The 26,709-nt window shown below is 41.9% G+C and overlaps 1 protein-coding gene across 1 annotated transcript in view; it reads right to left on the reverse strand.

Moving 5' to 3' along the window:
• The window catches only part of stard9 (StAR-related lipid transfer (START) domain containing 9), a gene marked incomplete at its 5' end in the record, with an annotated part of 264,669 nt that overhangs the window by 99,496 nt on the left and 138,464 nt on the right, over nt 1–26,709 (reverse strand). The window contains 7 exons of the mRNA XM_060828639.1: nt 3,938–4,012; nt 8,749–8,826; nt 9,551–9,648; nt 14,436–14,627; nt 16,707–16,804; nt 19,508–19,575; nt 22,807–22,879. Of these exons, the coding sequence (XP_060684622.1) occupies nt 3,938–4,012; nt 8,749–8,826; nt 9,551–9,648; nt 14,436–14,627; nt 16,707–16,804; nt 19,508–19,575; nt 22,807–22,879 (682 nt within the window). The remainder of the gene's footprint in view (nt 1–3,937; nt 4,013–8,748; nt 8,827–9,550; nt 9,649–14,435; nt 14,628–16,706; nt 16,805–19,507; nt 19,576–22,806; nt 22,880–26,709) is intronic.

Raw genomic sequence — 26,709 nt, forward strand, 5'->3', positions numbered from 1 at the left:
GAATGAATGGTAAAGTAAAACTCACACGTTAAACGAACACATCAGTAGTAATCTATTACAACACTGATGTGAAACACACTGATCGCTGGTTTGACTATAAGTGGGAACTCCCTGTGGAACCTGATGAATACTGTTGTGATCCGTGGCAATGACTTCTGCAGTATTTACGGTTTGATGAGCTTCGGCTCAGAGTCACAGAGCTAAGGTGAGTCCCAGACACTGCAGTGCACAAGAAGGGGAAGCTTACCCAGAGGGAGTCACACCTGTTGATGCGTTTCATGGTCAGGGATAGGAGACGGTGACTGTGAGCAAAGCAGATAAAGCAGCCAAGAAAACACAACTGGAAGAGTCTTGGCCCTTGTAATTGTCTAACATGTTCAAGATTTTTTGCTGCTTGCATGGATAAAAACAGGGCCTCCAAGGTGGATGAGTGAACTAACCATAACACAGAGGTACAGGAAGCAACTTAAGCGAGAGAAGAAAATAGGAATGTTGTCGTAATAGAGGACTATACATTCAGGGGACTAGCACAGTTCTCTATTGCCAAGAGAAGCTAAAGCACATACAGGTCAGTATCAGTAAGAGTGACCACCGCACAGTCCTTGTGGAGACAAAGTCCTGCCTTCACATTGAGAATAACCTCCATTGTGTTGTGTAGCACTATCAGCATACCAAATAGCTTCAGATGACTTCAAGTAGATCTAGTGACTCAAGACTGGGCATCCATGAGGCACTGTGGTCCATCAACAACAGTTGCAATCTGCAACCTCATGGCCTGGCATATCCTGCACTCAACCATTAAATCAAGCCAGGGTAAACCTGGTTCCATGAATAGTGTAGGAAGGCATGCCAGGAGCAGCATCAGGGCATACCTAAAAATTAGGTGTTAACCTGGTGAAGCTACCAGACTGGACAACTTGCATTACTACTTGCTGATAATGTTAATTGATCCCATCACTGATCAGATCTAAGTTCTGAAGTTTTGCCACACCCAATTGTGAATGGCGGAGGACAACTTACTGGAGGAGGCGGCTCCACAACTATCCCTATCCTCAATGATGGAAGAGCCCAACACATCAATGCAAAAGATAAAGCTGAAGCATTCAGAGCAATCTTTAGCCAGAAGCGCTGAGGGCTCCATCTCAGCCTCCTCCAGTGGTTCCGAACATCACAAATGCCAGTTTTCAGCCAATTCGATTCACCCATGATATCAAGAAACAGTTGGAGGCACTGGATTCTACAAAAAGCTCTGGGCCCCGATGACATTCAGCAAAAGTACTGAAGACTTGCTGCTCCAGAACATGCTGCTCCCCTAACCAAGCTCTTCTAGTACAGCTAGAACACTGGCATCTACTCAACAATGTGTCCTGTACACAAAACAGGACAAATCCAACCCGGCCAATTATCGCTCCATCAGTCTACTCTCGATCATCAGTAAAGTAATGGAGGATGTCATCAAGCAGCACGTGCTCAGTAATACTCAGTTTGGATCCCGCCAGGGCCACTCAGCGAAATGGACAAAGAGCTAAATTTCATAGGCGAGGCGAGTGTGACAGCCTTGATGTTGTGGGCGTTTGAAGGCAGATAAAATAGAGGAGTTTGAGTGTTTTAGATAAGTACATGAATATGCCGGGAAAGGAGGGATAAGGACCAAGGGCAGGCAGAAGGGATTAGTTTAATTTCATGTCATGTCAACACAACATTGTGGGCCGAAGGGCTGCCTCATCAATGACTTTCCCTAAGTCAGAAAGTCAGACGTTGGGATGCTCGCTGATTATTATACAATGTTCAGCACCATTCATAATTCCTCAGATACTGAAGCAGTCCATGTTCAAATCTAACAAGACCCGGGCAATATCCAGGCTTGGCTGAAAAATGGCAAGTAGCATTCACACCTCACATAAGCCAGTCAATGACTGTTTCCAATAAGAAACAATTTAACTACTACCCCTTAAACATTCAATAGTGTTAACCATTACTGGATCATACAATAATTCAGCACAGGAACTGGCCCTTCAGCCCACAATGTTGTGTTGACATGACACTAAATTTAACCAATCCCTTCTGCCTGCCCTTGGTCCTCATCCCTCCTTTCCCGGCATATTCGTGTACTTATCTAAAAATCTCAAACTCCTCTATCTTATCTGCCTTCACCATCAAACCTGGCAGTGCATTCCAGATTCCTACCACTCTGTGTGAAAGAACTTGCTTCTCACATCTCCTTTGAACTTTCCCCTTTCACATTAAATGCATGTCCCATTTCAAATGCATGACACATTTCAAATGTCTGGGAAAAATATTCTGATAATCAACACTATCTATGCAACTCTTCTATTAAGTCTTCCCTCAGCATATGTCGCTCCAGAGAAAACAACCAGAGTTTTTCTAGCTATCCTTATAGCTCATACCCTCTAATACAGGCAACATCCTGGTAAACCTCTTCTGCACCCTCTCCAAAGTCTCTACCATGCTTCCTGTAATGTAGCAACCAGAATTGAACGCAATACTTGATGTATGGCCTAACCAAAGCTTATAAAGCTACAACATGACATTCTGACTTGTGTACTCAGTTCCCTGACCAATAAGGGTAAGCATCCCACATGCCTGCTTTACTATCCTTTCTACTTGCATGATTATTTTCAGGGAGTTATGGACTTGAACCCCAAGATTCTGCTGTTCGTCAATACTGTTCAGGGTCCCGTCATTAAGTGTATACTTTTCCATAATGCTTGATTTCGCAAAGTGCAGCACCTTACACTCACTTCAATTAAACTCCACCTGCTATTTTGGTGCCCATACCTGCTATATCCATTGATAGCATTCTACACTACTCATAATTGCACCAATCTTCGTATCATCAACAAACCTACCCATGGACATTTTCAACCAAGTCATTTATATATATCACAAACAACAGAGGTCCCAGTATGGATCCCTGTGGAACAGAAGTAGTCACAAACATCCAACAGTGAAAACATCCTTCCACCACTACCCTCTGCCTTCTTTGGGCAAGCCTATTCTGAATCCATACGACCAAGTCCCATCCATCTTAATCTTCTAGAAGAGCCTCCCATGAGGGACCTTGTCAAAAGCCTGACTAAAATCCCCCACTATCAACATCCTTGGAACGACCATTGACCAGAAACTCAACTGGACTCACCACATAAACATAGTGGCCATGAAATTAGGTCTGAAGCTAGAAATACACAGAGTAACTCACCTCTTGAAATCTCTAAGGCATAAGTCAGGAGTGTGATCGAAGACTCCCCATTTACCTGGATGGGTGCCACTCCAATAACACAAGAAGCTTGACACCGTGCAGGACAAAGCAGCCTGCTTAATTGGCACCACATCGACAAGCAGCAACTCCCTTTAACACTGCCATTCAGTCGCAGCACTGTGTACTATTTACAAGATGCACTGCAGAAATTCACCAAAGAGCAGCACCTTCCAAACTCATGACCACTTCCATGTAGAAGGAGATAGGTGGGAACACCACCTCCTGCAAGTTTCCCTCCAAGTCATTCACCATCTTGACTTGGAAATATATCGCCATTCCTTCACTGTCACTGAGTCAATCCTGGAATTCACTCCCTCAGGGTATTGTGGGTCAACTTACAGACTTCAGGGATTCAAGGAGACAGATCACCACCACCTTTTGAAGGGCAACTAGGTACGGGCAATAAATGCTGGCCAACCAGAAATGTTCACATTCCACAAGTGAATTTTTAAAAATGTGAATCTAAGTCAAGTGTTTTAAAGCTAAATAAAGGTAATTTTAAGAGTACAAAGGTACATCTAGCTAAAGTGAAAGGAATAGGTGGGATGCAGTGGGGATAGGTAAAGACTGGTAGAGGGTACAATACTCAAGATCTGGATTAGCAAATGACCAGGTAAAACATAAAAATCATTTTCTCTCAGATAGTGCACAACCAACCTTGAGTTCATTTTGAAGTAACATTTCTGTTAGGCTTCCATCTTTTTCATCGCTTAAAGAAGGACTGGAGTTTCGCTGCAAAACAACATTGATTATTTTTACTTTTGTGCAAAATGGATTGAACAAACCCTCCAGGCATACAACTAATGGGATCATGGTGAGACAATACTCAGTGTTGGGTTGAAACTAATAATGGCCATCACAATAGCGAAGTCATGTATCTTATTAAAATCTAGTTGAGTCATCTAAGAACATTATTGTAACCTGTAATGAGAACAATTGCTCTACATTTGAGGTTTCAGAACAAACCCATATTTCTAACTAGCATGAATCAGGTTACTTCAAAGTCCAACAATACAGAATTGAATGAATTTAGATTATCCCTTGCCATTGAAGAATAATTCCCTGGACTTGTTCCTCATTTAAATTCTCCCAACTCTTTTCACACTTACCCCAAATTATTTTCTCTCTTCACTGTTGGTTTTACTCAGTCATGCCTCCCACTCCCTCAAGTCACACAGTCCCAATGAAGACCAATTCCTGGACACCAAATCTTAGCTGTCATCACTTGAGGAAATGTTGCACTGGTGAGGTACTATCCTCCAGTTCAGGCAATGACATGGCACGCCCCATTCAAAGAAGGGCAAAATGTATTCCTGGCCAATCTATAACCATCAAACAATACCACTAGACAGGAGCAAATTACTGCAGATGCTGGAATCTGTACTGAAAACAAAAAATGCTCGTAATCACAGTGGGTCAGGCAGCATCCATGGACAGGAAGCAAGCTAATGTTTCAAATCTAGATTACTTTTCATCAGAGCTAAAGTGAAGTTTCAAGGAGGCAGCATTTATGCAACAGTTGAGGGGTGGGGCAAAGTTGGGATTGGAGTGTTGGGTGAGAAAGGATGTTGATAGTTTAGATTAAGTGATCCGAATGTGAGAATGGCAGAACAACGGGGTGTCTCTCTGCCAGACTAGGAAGAACAGGCGTCTTAATGGGGTAAGGGAAAGGGAGAGAGGACATGGTGACAGAGAATGTAACAAACAAAGCTAAAAAAGGGAAATAATGGGTTTACAATTTGAAGGTGCTGAACTCACTATTAAGTCCAGATGTTGTAATGTGCCTAGTCTGAAGATGAGATGTTGCTCCTCCAGTTTTCATTGTGATTTGCTGGAGCATTGCAGCATACTGAGGACAGACAAGCGGGAATGGGAGCAGCATAATGTGTTAAAATGATCAGTTATGGAAAGATCAGGGTCATGCATGCATCAGGGACACACACACTCCCACATTCTCACTTGCACCCTCTCACAGACATAAACCCTTTACACTCACTCACAGACACTCAGAACGTCCCACCCCAGACACACACACACACTTGTGGGGTGAATTTGTACTTGCATTTTGCTCAAAAATTGCATGGATCCACGTAAGACTCTGTTAATTGATTTTTTTTAGATTAGGATCAGTCTAAACATTATGGCACAGACAACAGCACACAGAGGGCTAACACCTTCAACACATTATCTGGGCTAACACCAATTGTTAAAGTTAACCTGAGAATGTAACTTTTAAAAAATGCTTTGTGATCACAAATGAAAGAAGTGAAACTAACATGGTCATTCTAACAGATGAGAGACTTAAACAATCAAGGTATTTTTCAATTTCAATTTTATAATTTCAGTTACATGACACTGTAAACTTTTGCTATAAATTCTGTGTCTTACAATTGTGTACTCCATAACCAGCTGATGAAGGAGCAGCGCTCCGAAAGCTACTGCTTCCAAGTAAACCTGTTGGACTATAAGTTGGTGTGCTGTGATTTTTAACTTTGTACACCCCAGTCCAACACCAGCATCTCCAAATCATGTTGGAAAATTACAATGCAAAAGTCATTGAGGGGTGGAAACTGGAGACAAAATGAATAAATTTTCAAGGTCCAGGTGGGAGCAAGAAGTGGTACCCAAACAGTCATTGATGTACCGAGAAAAGAGCTGTGGGGTGGGGCCAGTGTACATCTAGAACAAGGATTGTTCCACGTACCCCATGATGAGGCAGGCATAACTGAAACCCATGCAGGTGCCCATAGCCACACCTCTACCCTCAACCTCCCCCCACCATAAGGAGGACAGAGTTCTCCTCATCCTCACATTCCATTCTCAATCCAATGCATTATCCTCTGCCATTTTTGCCACCTGCAGTCTGACCCCACCACCAAAAAGATATTTCCTTCCCCAACCCGATCTGCTTTCCGTAGGGACCACTCCCTTCGCAACTCCCTCACTAGGTCCACACTCACCGCCAACATCTTCTCTATAACTGGCACCTTTCCCGGTGACCACAGGAGGTGCAACACCTGCCCTACACCTCCCTCTTAACTCTGTCCAAGGCCCCAAAGAATCATTCAAAATCCAGCAGACATTCACCTGCATCCATTGCTCCTGATATAGTCTCTTCTACATTGGAGAGACTGAATGCAAATTCAGGGTACATCTATGGTCCACGCGCTCCAATAAACACACCTCCCATTTGCCAGCCATTTCAACTCCACCTCCCACTCCCCCTATGATATGTCCATCCTGGGCTTCCTCCACTATTAAAATGAAGCCACACAAACTGGGAAAAAACATCTCATCTTCCGCCTGGGGAGCTACAACCTTATGGCCTCAACACAGAATTCACCAGTTTCCAAATCTCCCCACTCCTCACCTCATCCCAACTCCAGTCCTCCCTCTCTGCCACGCCCCCTTGACCTGACCTAACTTGTCCATTTTCCTTCCTACCTACCCACTCCACCCTTCGCAGGGATCAATCCCATTCACCTCTTACGTGCATCCACCTATCACAACCCCACCTACCTTTCCCTTTCCCCAGCCCCACTCCCCTCCCCCAATTTATTTCTCAGCCATCTTCCCTCTCCCCAGTCCTGATGATCAGTCCTACCCAAAACATTGACTCTCCTGCTCTTCTGATGCTGTTTGACCTGCTGTGCTTTTTCCAACTCCACATTTTTTCGACACAAGATATAGGAGCAGAATTAGGCCAATCAGCCCATCGAATCTGTTACCCTATTCAATCATGGCTGATATATTTCTCAACCCCATTCTCCTATCGCTATCTTAAATATGTTCATGATTTGGCCTCCTCAGCCCTCTACGGCAATGATTAACCACAGATTAACCACCCTCTGGCTGAAGAAATTTCTCATCTCAGTTCTAAAAGGTCATTCCCTCAGACTGAGGCTTTACCTTTTGGTCCTAGTCTCTCCGACTGTTGAAAGATCTTCTCTATGTCCACTCTATCCATGCCTCTCAGTATTCTGTAAGTTTCATTGAGACTGCCCTCACTCTTCAAACTGCAGGTGCAGATCCAGATCCAGAGTCCTCAACCACTCCTCATATGACAAGCCTTTCATTTCCAGGATCATTCTTGTAATCTTTCTCTGGACCCCCTCCAATGCCAGCACATCCTTCCTTAGATATGGAGAAATATCTGCTCAAGTTTCCAAATGCAGTCTATCCAGGCCCTTAAACAGAGTCCCATGGTCTGAATATTCATCATTCCTTGCCTCATTTGTCCCTATATTCCTAATATTGACCCCTGTGAGGCTCCACATGACCCAGACATACAGTTGGAAAACACCCCTCAACCATCACCCTCTCCTTGCTACCACTTAGAAAATTGCAAATCCAATTTACTAAATTTTCTTGGATTCCATAGGCTCTTTCAGTTTCTCATGTGGGACTTTATCAAAAACCTTGCTGAAGTCCAAGCAGACTACGTCAAAAGCATTGCTCTCATCTACACACCTGGTCGCCTCTTTGAAAGGTTCAGTTAAGTTGGTCAGACATAACTTCACCTTAACAAAACCATACCGACTGTTCTTGATTATTCCCTGCCTCTCCAAAAACAGATTAATTCTGTCTTCCAGAACTGCTTCCAATAGATGCCCCACCATCAAGGTCACACAGGCTAGCTTGTACTTTCCTGGTTTATTCCTTGCTCTCTTCTTGAGTAACAGCATCACACTGGCTGTCCTCCAGTCCTCTGGCACCTCTCCAGAGGCCAGAGAGGAAATGAAAATCATTGCCAATGTCCCTACTATTTCCTCCCTTGCCTCATTCAATAGTTACGCTTCAAAGTAATTCCCCAGCCGTCAAACACTTTACACCATCCTGATTATGTGAAATCTACTTTATAAATGCAAGTCCTTCCTTCTTTCTTTCCATGACTGTTTTGATATAACTTGTCATCTACAGGGAAAGCTAAACTCACCCAAGACTTTGACTGTGACTGTCCAGTTAATTAAAAAAAAACCCACCAAATTAGAAGTAAAACCCAGAAAGCAGGAAAAGAAGAAGTGACATTACATACCAATTTTCCTAAGATAACGAGACAAAAAGCTGAACAATTTATGCTCTTGTGAAATGTCTCGAAAATTCTCCAGCCTTAAAAAACTGCCTTATGTTATGTAAACATACATACTTGTTACTGTTATCACAAACAAGGGCAATGCACAATGCATCAAATGGCCCAGCATCTGATTTCATTATCAAGAACAGAGGAGAGTTGTTTTATCCATAGTTCCCAGAACTCAGGGTTGTACATAAGTCTCCAAGGGAAATAAAGCTAATATTTAGTTAATATGTCCTTGAGAAATTTTTACCAAACTATAGACAACACAATAATTGATCTGATCAGGTATGATTTTTATAAAACTACTGCAAGCTTTATTAAAATACACAGTCATTATTCATGTTTAACTTATTGCTTACTCTGTGATTTTAATGAAGAATATTTCACTTACTAATTCAAAACTCATCAGCATGGCTTTCAATCGATCAATTTCCTCACGCAGTTCTCTAATCAATTTTACATTAGCATCCTGAAAAATGTTAAGGGGACTCAACATTAAATTACAAAATACACTTTATATACAAAACAATTCCAATTTAGAAATACAATGATTCTATTTATTGTCATTGCATTTTTTTCTCTTTTGTCGAAAAAACCTTACACTAGCATAGGATTTCATTGTTGCTTGTATAATGCTCAGGGAACTCCTGCTTTAATCATTCCATCAATAGCAGCAATGCCTTCAATTATCTCGGGCTAAAGCTGGAATTATCTTCCTAAACCTCTCCATCTCGAGCTTTTTTAAGCTGGTCCTCAACACTGGCCAAGCTTTTGGTCACCTGCTTTAATCCGCTTATGTGAATTAATGTTAGATTCTGTATAACACTTTTGGATGTTTTATATTATAAGATGCAATAAAAAAATGCAAGATGTTGTCAGTGCCACATTTTCAGTATCTTTCTCAGCACCCTTTTTCATGTGTTAGCAGGTTATCGAAATGAGGGCGTCAGAGGTAAGCCTAATTCTAAACTCACCAATTGCTCATGATCCATCAAAAGTGAATGAAACGTGGGCAGAAAATCAGAACCAGGTCTGATCTTTCTTCTCTTGAGCTCAAGAGTGCTCACTTGGCATGAATATGCCAGCATAAATCAGTTCCGTATTCAACAAAGCAATTTAAAGCAACTAATCGAGTGAGATATAATATTAGAGCTCGAACGTAATAAACTGATAGATAGCCATCAATGTCTCACCTCATTCACTCGTGGTTTATTGATAATATTCTTTGCATGTGCTGCATATCTTAAGGTGCTGATTGTTTCACTGTAACTTGTGCTTGCAGGAGAGATTGCTACAGTCAAAAACAAAGGATGTGATGATCGTGTTGCAAATCAGAAAGAGACAAATAAAAGAACAAAAGATCAATTTAAAGTAAAGCAAAAGGTTTGCAAAAGCAGATTACTACAACAGTTTATTAGAAAAGCAGCTTTCACTTTTGGAAGCACTTTGCAGTGTTTCAATATTTATAATCCATTATGGTACTGCTGCAGGATACACTTAAAACAGTAAACAAACTGGGAAAAGATCTAGAAAAATGCTTCAATACTTAACGTTTCAAATGAACCCAATAATATCTTTCAAAAATACAATCAATAATTCAATATGATGAGCACCGTAACTTTTGATCCCTTTTTTCAAAAAAAAAAGGAAATGCAAATGACAAGCTTGAAGTAACACAACTGAAACTTTGCTAACTATTGCATTACCAGGTGCAATCTTTCAGAATATGTTTTTGATGAGCAAAGAGCAAAATAATCCTTGTCCACTTGCATGTGACTAGGTCACAAGATGTCAGCAATGTAGAAGTGCAAATAATCTGGCTAATACACATTGATCAACCTTTTCTCATTAATGCCTTTGAAGGGCCACAGGTTTACTCATTTGTATGTGCTTTCTTAGTGGTTTTCACTTTCACCATATATCCTCCTTCAATTTAAGTAAAGAATAACATCAGATTAAAATTAGCCTGACATTAGAGTGTGCTGGACCAATATTCCAGAGGCACTGCAATGCTACTGTACTGTTGAGCAAAACACACTCAATGCTCAACACACTCAAGCATAAAAGCAGGATTGCCTGCTCCACCAACACCATACCCCCCAAGTTACATTTTAGCATACTCCACCTAGTGTCTAAGTTTAGATATGACCTGGATTTTATTCAAAGTTTCATAAAGAGGAGTCTAGCTACTGACTGTAACCATCGGATTGCTAAGAGATGCATGAAAGAATAGACTACTTCTACTGGTGGGAACTACTCAGGTAAAGATGTTGAGCAACTTGAATGTGACAAAACAATGCAACATAGAGGAGGAATGGTGACAAAAAGGGGAATAGAAAGATAAGCTCATGCAATATAGAATATGTGAAAGTTAATGACTTAAATTGGGTTTCTAATCTCAGCCACTTTCCTGGAGTAGGTGTGAATATTAGAGTCACCTATTCCTACAGCACCGAGACAGGCCCTTGGGCCCAAACTGTGGGGGCAGCGGGGTGGCTCAGTGGTTAGCACTGTTGCCTCACAGTGCCAGGGTACCGGGTTCGATTCCAGCCTCGGTCAACCGTATGGAGGTTGCACATTCTCCCTGGGTCTGCAGGGGTTTCCTCCAGGTGCTCTGGTTTCCTCCCACCATCTAAAGATGTGCAGGTCAGGTGTTCAGGGACGTGTAGGTTTGGTGCATTAGTCAGGAGTAAATTGAGGGTAGGGAGAATGGGTCTGGGTGGGTTACTCTTCAGAGGGTCGGTGTGGATTTGTTGGCCCAAAGGGCCAGTTTCCACACTGTGGGGATTCTAAGTTCCTGGTCCATGCTGACCAAACTGTATGTTAACGCTAACCCCATTTTTCTGCACCCGACCCATATTTTTAATCCTTTCCTATCCATGTATTTGTTCAAATGCCTTTTAAATGTTGAAAATGTACCCACCTCAACCACTTCCACTAGCAGCTCATTTCATGTGTGTATCACCTTCTACATAAAAAAAGTTGCCCCTCTTAATTATGGAGCACATTCCCTTGGATTTTCTCACAAACATGGTGCATCACACAACAGACCCTTATCTTATAAGACATGGCAGCCCTTTTTGAGTTATTTGGACATAAATTTGTCTGCTATCTTAACTAGGATATTTGTTTAACCAGGATGGCCCTGAAAGGGGGACTCCTGAGTTAGTACGGGCATATATACAATGCTCCCATTTTTCTTGGAAGCTTTGCGCCGAGGATTGTTACGTTATGTTCTTGTGTGTTCTTTTGCTTTTTTAAGTCATTAATTTATTGGTCTTGTTTTGCACAGTGTTTGGTTTTTTGTTTTGTTTTATAAGGTAGTTTAGTAATTAATAGACAGTAGTTATACCATAATTTGAATTTATTTTTATTATACTGGTATTTGTTCTATTTTTGTAAAGTCAAATAATGTTTTTTTTGTTTAAAAAATTGCCCCTCAGGTTCCTTTTAAGTCTTTCCCCTCTAACCTTAAACTGGTCCCCTCTAGTCCTTGATTCCCCAACCCTGGGAAAAAAACTGAGTGCTTTCACTCTACTCATGCCTCCCCATCAGTCTCCTATGCTCCAAAGAAAAAAGTCCTACCTTGTCCAACCTCTCCTTACAATTCAGGTCATCGAGTCCTGGCAACATCCTTGTAAATTTCTTCTGTACTCTTTCCAGTTGAACAACATCCTTCTTATAGCAAGGTAACCAAAACTGAACACAATACTCCAAGTGCGGCCTCACCAACGTCCTGTACAACTGCAACATAATTTCCCAACTTCTATACTCAATGCCCTATCTGATGAAGGCCAGTGTGCCAAAAGCCTTCTTCATTACCCTGTCAAGCTGTAACTCCACTTTCAGAGAACTGTGAACCAGAATTCCAAGATCCCTCTGCTGTTCTACTACACTCCTTCAGGCCCAACCATTCACCATGAAACTCTAACCTTGATTTGACTTTCCAAAATTCAAGACCTCACGTTTATCTATATTAATTTCATTTGCCATTTCTCGGCCCAGTTTCCCAGCTGCGCAAGGTCCTGCTGCAATTTTTGATAACATTTCGCACTGTTCACAATACCGCCTATTTTAGTGTCATCAGCAAACTTACTAATCATACCTTGTACATTCTCATCTAAATCATTCATTTAGATAATAGTAATGGTCAGCAGCAACCCGTGAGGCACTCCACTAGTCACAGGCCTCCAATCCGACAAGCATCCTTCTACTAGTGCCCTCTGTTTCTCATCATCAAAGCAACTGCATCCAATTTACCAGCTCCCTCTGGATTCCATGCAATCTAATCTTCTGGAGCAGCCCCTACCACGTGGAACCTTATCAAAGGCCTTACTGAAATCCAGAGACTAAATCTACCACTGTGCCCTCATCAACCTTCCTGGTCACTTCATCAAAGAACTCAAACAAATTTGTGAGACATAATCTCCCACTCAGAAAGCCATGTTGACTATGCCTAATCAAACCCCATCTTTCCAAGTGCATGTATATCTTATCTCTGAGTCTTCTCAAGTAACGTACCTACCACAGATGTTATGCTTACTAGTCTATAGATCCCAGGTTCTTCTTTGCAGCCCTTCTTGAACAAGGGCACAACATTCACTATCCTCTAGTCTTCCGGGACCTCACCCATGGCTAACGATGATGCAAATATATCAAGCAGGACCCCCATAATTTCTTCTCTAGCCTCTTGTAGTGGTCTTGGATATATCTGGTCAGGACCAGGAGATCTATCCACCTTCACATATTCTAATACATCCGACACCTCCACGACTGTGATATGGACTGTCGCCAAGGTATCATCACTAACTTCCCCAAGTTCCCAAGTCTTCATGTCTTTCTCCACAGTGAACACAAGGAGAAATATTCATTGAGGACCATGCCTATCTCCTGCAGTTCTCCACGTACATGTCCACTTTGGTCCTTCAGAGGCCCTATTCTCTCTCTAGTTATTCTTTCTCCTTAAATATATTTCAAGACCCTCTTTGGATTCACCCTAATCTTCTTAGCCAAGGCTATCTCGTGCCCCCTTTTTGTACTCCTGATCTTCTTCAGTAAACTCCCGTATTCCCTGTATACCTCCAGGGATTCCCTTGATCCCAGCTGCCTGTACCTGAGCAATGCCTCCTCCTTTTTTCTGGTCAAAGCCTCGACATCTCATCATCCAGGGGTCCCTATTCCTGTCAACCTTGCCTTTCACCCTCACAGGAACACAGACCTTGAAGTCTAGCTATCTCACTTTTAAAGGCCTCCCATTTGCTGGAAGTGCCTTTGCCTGCAAGCAAACCATTCCAACCAACCCTTGCAGGGTCCTGTCTATTTCCATCAAGATGTGTCTTAACCCAATTTAGAACTTGAACCCGTGGACCAGTTTGTCCCTCTGCATAACTTTTTTAAAACTAATATAACTATGGTGACTGGTCCCAAAAAGTGTTCCCCCACTGTCACCTCTGCCCTATTTCCCAAGAGTAGGTCGAGTTTTGCCCATTCCCAAGAAGGACCCTCTATATACTGCTTCAGGAAACTTTCCTGAAAGCACTGAATAAATTCCATCCCATCTAACACTCTGGCAGTCCCAGTCTATGTTAGGAAAATTAAAATCCCCTACTGTGACAACTCTATTGCTCCTGCAATATCCTAAAATGTTCTCGCTGACTTCCAACATAGTAATGGTAGCAATTTCTCTTTGGTTTCTTCCGGCAATGGTTCAAACCTTGGACAAAGTTAGTAAGGAGAAATTATAAACAAAGAATGAGATTAATGAGGAAATTTTTAAAATAAGGTGTTCAAAATGTGCTCATGGCCAAGCTCTAGATTTCTCTCTAAATTTCTACACTGCTTCTTCTTTCTTAAAGGTACTCTTAGAAGCTACCACTTCCACTGATCTTTTAGCCATCTATGCTATCCCCTTATATAGCCCAGTCTAATTTTGCTTTGTAATACTTTTGTGACATGAGATGGGATGCCTTATTATCCTAAAGGTATTAGAGAAATACAAGTTTTGATGCTGATTCAGACAATTAAATACTAAACTCATTTTCTGACGAATTGATTTTCGAAAACGTCAATGATACTCACTTGCAATCATAATGGTTTTTGAATTTCCTCCAAGACTGTCCTTGAGAAGCCAGGTGAGGACAGAATCACGGTAAGGAACATAACACTGGCGTCTGCTGCTTCCTGAATATGCACTGGAATGGCTTCCAGAATCACCTTCGCTCACCATACTATTAATACTCTGGCAGCTGGTGGACATCTGGGAATTTTGTGCTGCATATTTGGAAAAGAATGTACAAATTGAGGAGAACTTACGTGCAATGAGACATCATCACGAGAGTTCCTTTAACTGAACAAAAACAAAGTTGTGATCTTAAAACACCTAAAGACTTGATTGCAGGCTAAGAATTTGAATTCAATAAAGCTTCAATGTAAGCAGTTAAAAAGAAAAAAAATTTCTCTTTTTATATTGCATCTTTCACAACCTCTGGACATTGCTAAGTGGTTTGCAGTCAATGTCGTAGTTTTGAATTAAAATTTCTATTGTATGTAGCAAATTCAGCAACCAATTTATTCAGATAAATTGAACAGATAAATGCAAGAGCCGTTCTGTCACTGAACAGGGACAAGAGGATATTATCTTGAATAAAGTGAGACCCTTCTTCTTTTCAAAGATCAAATAAACAAAAATGAAGATACCAAGATAAATGGTACACACCAGGTATTTGCTGGAGAGCCTTGTTGCAGACTCCTTATTTAAAGCGACAAACAATACATGCAGGATTAAATTAGTTTTCTGTGAAACTCAGACAGATGTCAAATTATCTAATAAAAAGCAACGTTTTGGCCAGTGCTGTTTAGTCTCGTCACTACTATTTGGCATTACTTGACAGCATTGCAAATAAGAGACACCCGTAAATGGATGAAACCATTTTAGCTGGTTTCCAGCCTGTTCTTGTGAATACTCACCACCATGTGTCAGGTTCTTCAGTCACAGGTTTGAAAAATGATGGCAAAAACTCCAATTCGGAATAACTTTTCCATTTAATATTTTAGCTTTGTGCATGGCTTGCTCATGACCAAATATTAAGAGTTAATATTAAATATTAACATTTCTGGGGAGTGTTTCATTCCACTGATATTAAACAGTTGAAGAAATGGGAGAAGAAATTATAACTCTTATCTATGACTATACCTCACTTGCCAAGAGCTAATTATCTATGTTGAATCGTAGCTTTGCTTTTAAAAATAAATTGATCTCTGCTGACTCTTGCTCTCTGATTCAATATTGGGTGCTAATCTTTTATTATTCATATAGCTATCTTGGAAGATCTCCTTTAAAATCACGAAACCTTGTTTAAGGGAAGGTCTCTTAAATCCTAACTTCTTTGATTATCTCTAAGACCAAATAGGGAGAAAGGATATATTGGCATTGTAGGCAGTTTAAAAGTGATTCATTACTTTAATTCCTGGGATGAAAGGGGTTAAGTTGTCAAGGACGGCTAAACAGTTTTGGGCTCTATTTATTAGAGTTTAGAAGAATATGGGGTGATTTTTCTGAAACTTTCAAAATTCTGAAAGAGTTTGACAGGGTAGATGGTGACAAGATGTTTTCACTTATTGGGAGATCTTAAACTTGGGAAGATAGTTACAGAGTAAGGAAACACTCTCAAGACTGAATACAAAGGAATTTCTTCTTCAAAAGTAATGAACACCTGGAATTTTCTACAGTTGGAAGGCTAGATCACTGAAAATACTTAAAAAGGAGGCAGAAAGATCCTTGAATTATTGAGGAATTGAGGCATATAGAGAAGTTGAGGCCTGGGGCAGATTAACCATGATCTAGTTGAATGGCAGGGCTAGATTGAAGAGCCAAATGGCCTAGCCCCACTCCTACTTGTATGTCTAAATGTTTCTTCTAAAGGAAGTTGGATCAATAACCAGAGGTCGTAGGCTAAAAGTAATCCATGCTAAAAGATAATTAAATTGGATTCCATAGGAATGATTAAAAGGGAATTGCACAAGCAGACAAGGGGATTTATTTTCAGAGTTATAAGAAAAATGCTGGGCTGTGGGGCTAAATTGGACAGCTTCTTCAGGCAGGGTGGCTGAGCAGCCTTCTTCTATATGATTGCAACAATGATCATATTGTAAAACTGTTTCACTGACTGAGAATTGGCTTGACGCATGGAATGTGCTATTTAAAGGTAGGCCTCTCTTTTCCTTACAAGAATGTCCTTTTTGTTTTGTAATTACATAAATGGTAATCTTAACATAAAATCACAGGTATGTCTAATTTTAAAAATCCTTACATTACCAGATGACGTGTAAAGGTTTGTGGCAAGATCTCACCTAAAGTGGAGATGACTATTCCCAGAGTAACCAGAGATTTGTTAATATTTGATCCTTCAGTGATTCTGTCCTTACAGAAATTTGGATCAGCTCTCTCACTGTAAAACATCAATTAAAGAAAAATAAACAGATCTCTTTGAAACTCAGTAAGAATAAATCCTTAGTACCTTGATCAAAATACAACTAAAGCCGTTACAGGGCATAATTACATTTTTGTTTGAAACCTTCATGACTTATTCCAGTTTGTCGTAACTGTAAACTAAGTTTGATGCCACAATGTGTATTATGTCAGATTCATAATGGCAATTATGGGCGGCATGGCGGCACAGTGGTTAGCACTGCTGCCTCACAGCGCCTGAGACCCGGGTTCATTTCCCGACTCAGGCGACAGACTGTGGAGTTTGCACGTTCTCCCTGTGTCTGCGTGGGTTTCCTCCGGGTGCTCCGGTTTCCTCCCACAGTCCACAGATGTGCGGGTCAGGTGAATTGGCCATGCTAAATTGCCCGTAGTTTAAGTAAGGGGTAAATGTAGGGGTATGGGTGAGTTGCGCTTCGGCGGGTCGGTGTGGACTTGTTGGGCCGAAGGGCCTGTTTCCACACTGTAAGTAATCTAATCTAATTCATAATCTTGCCTTTCAGATACTTGAATATAGTTAATGTTTCCATCAAAGAACTTGCATGTTGTAAGTAATACATGCAAAAGAAAATAAATTGCGAAGTGTTTTCCTTTTTTCACAATTACCTTTCTCTTTTGTCTAGCTGAGGGACACATGTAACATACTGAATTCTGTGTTTATTTTGTTGGGGAAACCGTAATAATTCCATATTGAGATGAACTACCCATTCAGCAACTTCAGTGTGCAGTGTGAAAGAATCTCCCAAGGCACGAGTTCAGTTAGTGGATGGTGATGAGATTTGGAAGGCCACCATCATAATTCAAGTTCCTTATGCTCCACTTGTGGAGCAAGTGGTCACATCTTCATTGGCACATCCTCAAACAGTTGAGTTGTCCAGCTTTTCCATAATAGGCTGAAACCAGGGACTTCAGCACTCAGACAAGTTACCACGTTGCAACTAGTTATACTTGCAGTCATCAGGCAATGTTCCAATTAGAGGTAGGACTGTCATCAGTTTGTCAGAGATGGAGTGTTTTCCAACAGAGATACTGGCATTCCAGATGGGAGAGAGGTTTGTTTTTGCAGTTCTGTGTCAGTAGAAATTCTTTGTTACCTGTCAGCTGATAACTGTCTTTGAGGAGGATGTGTTTGCTATGCAGCTTGGTCACACTAACACTGAAACCACTCAAGCAGTGTTGTCTCAATGTTCCAAGAAATAATCCTCATGATTTTATGGATTTCTACAATGTTAATGTGGCCTCTCCTTTGGCAGGTTGAGGAACAGTACTCTGCTGTTGGGCAGACCAAAGTGAGTGGAGCAGCGCAGAATGTGCTGGCTCAGCTATTCTAACTGGTATTCCAATCAAAAAGACATCCTAGAGGCGCTGACTAAAAACACAGTAGTTACAAGAGCTGGTCAGAGGGTAGGGCCCTGCAGAAAGTAACTCTCCTCCTGACTCCTCAAAGCCTGTCTACAAGGCACAAGCAACGAGGGTGATGGAACTCTCCACTTGTTTCAATGAATGCAACAACACTGTCTGCTTCATGAGCACCCTATCTCATGCCTTCAACATCCAATTCATCCATCATCAATGCTCAGAAGTAGCAGTGTGCAACATTTATGATGCCCTGCAGAAATTCACCAAAGGTCCTTAGATAGCACTTTCCAAGTCCACCACCATCTCCATCCAGAAGGTCAAGGGCAGCAGATACATGGGAACACTACCACCCAAGAGTTCTGCTCCAAGACCCTCGCCATCATGATTTGCAAATACACCATTGTTCCTTGACTGTCACTGGGTCAAATCCCAGAACTCCTTCCCTACGGCATTGTGAATCCACCTACAGCACTTGGACTGCAGTGACTCAAGGCGGCAGCTCACCATCACTTTCTCCATCTTCAAGAGCCATTATAAATGGGCAATAAATACCCACATTACATGGAAAAAATAATAAAATATGATTGAACCCTGGCCATCATGGTCCTGGCTCAAACAATAAATAACTCATTGATGCGCTTAACAGCTCAGCTCTACAGGGTGTGCAGAGACAAAGGGGTCTGGAGAGAAAAGGGCTCATGTTCAGAAATTAAGATAAGGGAGACAAAGAAATGTTGTTCCCATTAGTTGATGGTACAAGGATTATGGGAAATGGAAAAAATGTTTTGGACAAAAGATACGGGGAGTGTGAACAAGAATCTCTTTATGCAGCAAGTAGTAATGACCTGATACCCACTTGCAAGAAAGCACTGGAGACATGATTTTAAAAGGAAATTGGATGGGCAGTTGAGGAAAAAAAAACTTTAAAGGATATAGAGACTCAAGTGGGACTGACCGAATTGAGTCTATGCTGTTTTTTTAGAACAATGTGCTACATAGCTTCTTTCAACACTGTAATGATTCAATAACGCTTGAGTAAAGGTTACTATGTTCAGCCAAGGTTCTAGATGGGAAAGGTTTACACATTGTTTGAGAATGGCTTGCTGGCACAGAGTAAGAATGCTCCCTCAGCCCACTGTTACCAAAAAGCCAGCAGCCACACATGCTCCTGCCCTATGTATGCACAAGGCTTCAGTCATCAAAATCAACCCATTAATCAATCGGGAGATTGTGGACTGACAAAAAAGACTGTGTGTTATTACAGATTAGTCATCTTTCCTAATATACAAAATACCCAGTGACTCACCTGCCTGCCAAATCAACAAGGTTAATTTTGCTAACAATCTCTGATGGAAGGTGACTCTCCAATATTGCCTAAAATACAGAAATTGAGATAAATTATTTTACATTAACAGACATTTAGAGCAAAATCTTTGTATTTTAATTTTTTTAAAATCAAACACTGTTTAATTGGCCAATGTATCCATAGAAATACATACACAGGACCATAATGGACAGTGAATCCCTCAGGCTAGCTCCACCATTTCCATAAGATCACAATTGTTCTGTGTCTTAATTCCATTTATCTGTCTTTGTTCCATATCCTTCAAGACCCTTTCAGATTTGAAAGCTGCTGTGGACATTCTGGGGACAATGGTTTCAGCTTTCCACCAGTGGATGGATGAAGGAGTGCTTCCTGATCTCATTCATGAATGGTTTAGTTTTAATTTTATGATTTTATTCTCCTCACTAGAGAGAAGCCTTTTATTGTTGAAACATAAATAATTCACTGATGACCTAGGTTTTGATAGGTTTTGTGATATGTCTTGACATACTACACCACGCATTCTATTTTATTTCAAACAGAACATTAAAATATTTCAGTCCAAACTAGAGCAGAACTTCAAACCTTGTCTCTAGGAGGAGATGCCTCCTATTCAAAGCCAACATATGCCACACAACATTAACCCTCTGCTAGTCCAACACTCGCACGTATTTGTTAGGGTGAGGTCAAGAATTTCTGTTCATGTTCACAAGTCAACATGTTACAATACAGCACCAAGGAAAGTTACAAACGAAATGCAATCTTTTGTGCACACTACTCACAAGATCTCCCTGGCAACAAGGGAGAATAAGATGTACAATTAGTATGTTTGCAGATGACACCAAAATTGGAGGTGTAGTGGACAGTGGAGGTTACCACAGACTACAACAGAATCTTGACCAGATGGCCAATGGGCTGAGAAGTAGCAGATGGATTTTATTCTAGATAAATGTGAGGTGCTGCATTTTGGGAAAGCAGATCTTAGCAGGATTTATACACTTATTGGTCACGTCCGAGGCAGTGTTGCTGAACAAAGAGACCTTGGAGTGCAGGTTTATAGCTCCTTGAAAGTGGAGTCGCAGGTAGATAGGATAGTGAAGAAGGCGTTTGGTATGCTTTCCTTTATTGGTCAGAGTATTGAGTACAGGAGTTGGGAGGTCATGTTGCAGCTGTACAGAACATGGGTTAGGCCACTTTTGGAAAGTTGCATGCAATTCTGGTCTCCTTCCTATTGGAATGATGCTGTGAAATTTGAAAGGGTTCAGAAAAGATTTACAAGGATGTTGCCAGGGTTGGAGGATTTGAGCTATAGGGAGAGGCTGAATCGGCTGGGGCTGTTTTCCCCGGAGCGTCAGAAGCTGAGGAGTGACCTTACAGAGGTTTATAAAATCATGGAGGAGCATGGATCGAATAAATCTACAAAGACTCCTCCCTGGGCTGGGGGAGCCCAGAACTAGAGGCATAGGTTCAGGGTGAGAGGGGAAAGAGACCTAAGGGGCAACTTTTTCACGCAGAGGGTGGTACGTGTAGGGAATGAGCTGCACGAGGAAGTGGTGGAGGCTGGTACATTTGCAACATTTATAAGGCTTCTGGATGGGTATATGAATAGGAAGGGTTTGGAGGGATATGGGGCAGGTGCGACTAGGTTGGGTTGGGATATCTGATCGGCACGTTCAGGTTGGACCAAAGGGACAGTTTCTGTGCTGTACATCTCTATGACTCTAATAAAAAAGGGGAGTAAGTATTGGTCTGAAAGGATGAAACTGATTTTTAAAAAAAAACAATGAAACAATAGAAGCCTCACCTTAGCAGAGGGCGATAAGAACAATTAAATCATTAGCAAAAATAGAAATTGCTGGAAAAGCTCAGCAGGTCTAGCACCATTTATGGAGCGAAATTAGCGTAAACGTTTCAGGTTGAGTGACTCTTCCTCAGAACTGTTCTAATTTCTCTCCACAGATGCTGCCAGACCTGCTGAGCTTTACCAGCAATTTCTGTTTTTGTTCCGATTTATAGCAGCTGCAGTTTTTTTTGTTCTTAACATTAAAGGATAGTTGTGATCAGCTGATAGCAACTTCCTCAATTTGACTCAGGTTTTCAGAGAATTACCGAGCAGAAGCCCAAAATAAAGGGGAAGAAGAGGTCAGAAGAAAAGTCTGCAGGACTGCCATTGCAGGATTCCTTGCATGGTTGGGATAGTGGTGGGTGGGTGTCTTTTCCTGGGTTTCCTGATCAGTGGATTCAGCAAAAAAAAAAGGATCACTACAAATAACCTCCTGCAACCTAGTTAGAAAATCAACAATGGTTCTGTAATTACTGGAGAGCCACACCCCAATTTCAATCACATCGAGCTGAAGCTCCCCAGAAAATCCTAGATGTGGTCGAGCATAGACCACCACAAAAAGAGCCCCCTATCTCCCTCAAAATCATTCCCTCGGCACAGCAAAAAAAATCTCCATCCTGACAACTCCTCCAGTACACTGCCCTGATTCTGTACTAGGATACATTGAACGGCATCTGCGGTAGTGTGTACTGATTGGAGGCATGAAGCCTCATGAACGGGGCTTGGAGGGAGTGCAGCATTGAATTAAAACAATAATAACCAGAATTAATTTATGCGGACAAATTGCATAGACTGAATTAGTATTCCTTTGAGAAGATAAAGGGCTACCCTGAAGGAGTTGGTAAAGTCAAGAGGCAGATCCTACTTCCTCTGTGGCGTGAAGCCTGACCAAGGAGGCATAATTTAAAATGAGTACCAGGCTGTTCAGGGGCAATGTCTGGAAGCAGATCATCCTATAAAGGCTACACTGGAATCTGGAATTCTGTCTCCTCAAACGTCAGCGGAAATTCATTATTTGAATATTTCAAAGCTGAGATCAATAAAGACAAGTACATGAAGGGAAAAAGACCAACAGTGGTCTATGTTCAAAGTGGTTCAAAGATGCCGATCAGCCAGGACCTAAATGAATGGCGGAACAGGCTTGAGGCGATAAATAGACTCCTCCTATTCCCATCTTCTGAGGATAGAAAATACAATACATAGTAAAGGATTAATTTAAGGTTTCATTTTAGGACATGAATGACGACTAAACAAACAGACAGTTTATTACATGTAAAACGTTTCCAGTCGGCGAGTAGCAGTCAGGTAACAAAATCAAATTGCACTGGCCGGAGGTGCACAATTTTAGAAGAGGATTTAGCAGGAAAGAGTGCACCCTGTGAAGAAAATACATTGGAAGAGGCAGAACCAAAACATGTCAATACAATATTTTGCAAACCTGAGTGTAATGGATGGTAAAGATGGCATGGGATCGGCTGCTGGCATCATGGATGTGGGTAGCAGCAGTGATTCTGAAACAGAAATATACAACAAATGAATGAAAAGGATCTTCATGTAAATCAAAAGTAACATTAAATATCATTTTTTTTCATTACACCGTAGATTATTTAATTCAAAGTCTAAAGTTAATTTCATAGCCCCGTTCAATACAGTTGGCCCTTTGGCCCATTAAACTTGTTTGAAAGCTCAAACTAATTAGTTATATTTCTCCAACATGATCTCATGGACTGACAATTTATTTTGTTCTTATGTATTCCAATTCCTTTTTGAAAGTTATATTGAATTTAAAACATAGGAGTTCAAAAGGGAAGTTATCTTTGGATTACTGCCAGTGTTACGTGCGAGCAAGAGCCAAAAGTAGAAGGGTAAAGCGGGAAGTTAATGATTGACTTTAATCACGGTACAGGTAGGAGGACTTCAGGTTCTTGGGGCATTGGAATCAGTTCTCATGCAGAAAGCACTTATTCAAAGGAACACATTGCCTCTCGACAGGACTGTAACCAATGCCTTCCTATAGCGGTTCACGAGTGTGATTGGGAAAGGTTAAAACTAAATTGCTAAATTGCAGAATCATACAGAATTTAAAAAAGGTGAATAAGGTGCAAATTTAAGAACACCCCTAGTGCAGAGGGACAAAGTAGTTCAATATTGCGCAAAGAAGAAATACTAAGTTATCAGCTGGCCTCTGTGTAAGAGAAAGTAATAAGGTCTGCATTGGTGGATAACTACCAGTGCATCTACTATCTCTAGCTACTTCCTTTAATACTTTAGGATTTATCCCATCAGGCCCATGGGACTTATCCATCAGTGATCATGTCAGTGGTTGACTCTAGTAATATTCACTGATTTTTATTTCCTCTCTTCCATTTGACACTTGAAAAGTTAGCATTTTTAGAGTATTATTATCACATTGTAGGAATTTCCTTCAATTTGATGTAATATTTAACTACCCTGATTAACCATGATTTGGAGATGCCGGTGTTGGACTGGGGTGTACAGAGTTAAAAATCACACAACACCAGGTTACAGTCCAACAGGTTTAATTGGAAGCACTAGCTTTCAGAGTGTCACAACCACTTGATGAAGGAGCAGCGCTCCAAAAGCTAGTGCTTCCAATTAAACCTGTTGGACTGTAACCTGGTGTTGTGTGATTTTTAACTCTGTACACCCCAGTCCAACACCGGCATCTCCAAATCATGGTTAATCAGGGTAGTTAAATATTACATCAAATTGAAGGAAATTCCTACAATGTGATAATAATACTCTAAAAATGCTAACTTTTCAAGTGTCAAATGGAAGAGAGGAAATAAAAATCAGTGAATATTACTAGAGTCAACCACTGACATGATCACTGATGGATAACCTGGTGTTGTGATTTTTAACTGATTAACCATGGTTAGCTTATTCCCTCTGAGAATCCCTTTTTCTCAGAGGGATATATCCAAGTTGTGAGCCATGAACTATTTTCTTAAAATTCTATCAGTGGTCCTCAACTGACTTTGCTCTTAACTCCGTTCCCAACCTACTCCAGCTCATTCAACCCGACTAACTCTTATTTATCTATGTCAAAAAATGTGGTGCTGGAAAAGCACAGCTGGTCAGGCAGCACCCGAGAAGCAGGAAAGCCAACATTTCAAGCATATATTTGTCATCAGGAATGTGGGGGGTGCCCAAGGGGGCTGGGGGAAGGTAGCTGGGAATGCGATAGGTGGATGAAGGTGGGGCGTGATAATGATAGGTCAGACTCGAGATTGGAGCAGATAGGTGGGAAGGAAGATGGACAGGTAGGACAGGTAAAGAGGGTGGTGCCAATTTGGAGGGCTGGATCTGCGATAAGGTCGAGGGAAGGGCGATGAGAAGACTGAGGAAATCGACATTGATCCAGTGTGGTTGGAGGGTCCCAAAGGCAGAAGATGAGGCATTCTTCCTCCAGGCATTGGGTGGCTAGAATTTGGCAGTGGAGGCGACCAAGGGTTTGCATATCCTGGGAGGGGGGGAATTGAAGTGTTTGGCCCCAGGGCGGTGGGGTTGCTTAGTGTTCTCAGAGATATTCTCTGAAATGTTCCACAAGTTGGCCTCCTGGCTCCCCAGTGTAGAGGGGACCACATTGAGAGCAACAGACACAAAAGATGACTTGTTTAGAGGGACAGGAAAAACTCTGTCGGAGTGGAAGGATCTATCTTCCGCAGCTCCACCGGCACCATTCGCTACCTTTTCCTCCACAAAATCGATTACTTTATTGGCGCCATTTTTTGTGGAGTTTGAACAGTTCATGAACTTCACAAACACCTTCCACCCTGACCTCAAGTTCACCTGGACCATCTTGGACACCTCCCTCCCCTTGCTCTCCAAACCCCATTTCTTGATACAGATTCAACATGGACATGTCCTTCAATCCCAATGGCTCCCACAACTATCTGGACTACACCTCCTCCCATTCTGCCTCCTATAAAAACACTATCCCTTACTCCCAATTCCTCTGCCTACACCACATCGGTTCCCAGGAAGACCAGAGAATCATAAATCCCTACAGTGTGGAAACAGGCCCTTGAGTCCAAGTCCACATCAGCCTTCCGAAGAGTATCTCACCCATACCCATTTCCCAACCTTATTACTGCACATTTCCCTTGACTAATGCATCTAAACTCCAAATCCCCGAACACTATGGACAATTTAGCATGGCCAATTCACCCAGCCTGCACATCTTTGAACTATGCAAGGAAACCGGATCAACTGGAGGAAACCTACACAGACACAGGGAGAATGTAAAAACGACACACAGACAGTTGCCCGAGGTTGGAATCGAACCCGGGTGTCCGGTGCTGGGAGGCAACAGTGCTCACCACTGAGCCACCGTGCCAGCCCAAATTCCACCGCAGAATATCCCAGATGGCTGCCTTCTTCAAGGACCACAACGTCCCCATCTATGTGGTCATCGATGTCCTCCAGCGTATCTACTCCACTTCCCACACCTCTGCCCTTGAACCCCACCCCTCCAATTGCAGCAAGGACAGAACACCCCCCATCCTCCCCCCAGTCCTCACCTTCCACCCCATCAACCTCTAGATACAATGTATCATCTTTGGCCATTTCCACCATCTATAAACAGACCCCACCACCAAGGATATTTTTCCCTCCCCAACCCTAACTGCGTTCCGCAGAGACCATTCCCTCCGCAACTCCCTTGTTAGGTCCACACAACCCCCACCAACCCACCATCCATTCCTGGCACCTTATACAAGAGGTGTAAAACCCAAGCCCACAACATCTCCCCTCACTTCCATCTAAAGCATCTTTCCACATCCGGCAGAGATTTTCCTGCACCTCCACACACATTATCTACTGTGTTCGTTGTTCCCGATATGGTCTCCTCTACAACTGACAGACAGGATGCCAACTTGCAGAACATTTCATAAAATGTCTCTGGGACACACCACACACTGAATAACTCCACCACCCTGTGGCTGAATACTTCAACTCCCCCTCCAACTCTGCCAAGGACACGCAGGTCCTGGGCCTCCTCCACTGCCAAATTCTAGCATCAGATGCCTGGAGGAAGAATATCTCATCTTCCACCTTGGGAACATCTGGTACCATTTGGAATCAATATTACCAGTCTCCTCATCTCCCCTCCCCTGACATTATCCCAGATCCAACTTGGTAGCGTCCTCTTGAACTGTCCGACCAGTCCATCTTCTTTCCCATCTTTCCGCTCCACCCTCTGCTCCGACCTATTGCCATCATCCCCCACTTTCATCTACTTATTGCACTCTCAGCTACCTTCCACCGAGCCCCTTTCCCCCTCCCATTTATCTCTCAGCCCCCTCTGGCAACCCCCACA

The sequence above is a fragment of the Hemiscyllium ocellatum genome, chromosome 8, assembly GCF_020745735.1.
Source record: "Hemiscyllium ocellatum isolate sHemOce1 chromosome 8, sHemOce1.pat.X.cur, whole genome shotgun sequence".
NCBI classification, from domain to species: Eukaryota; Metazoa; Chordata; class Chondrichthyes; order Orectolobiformes; family Hemiscylliidae; genus Hemiscyllium; species Hemiscyllium ocellatum.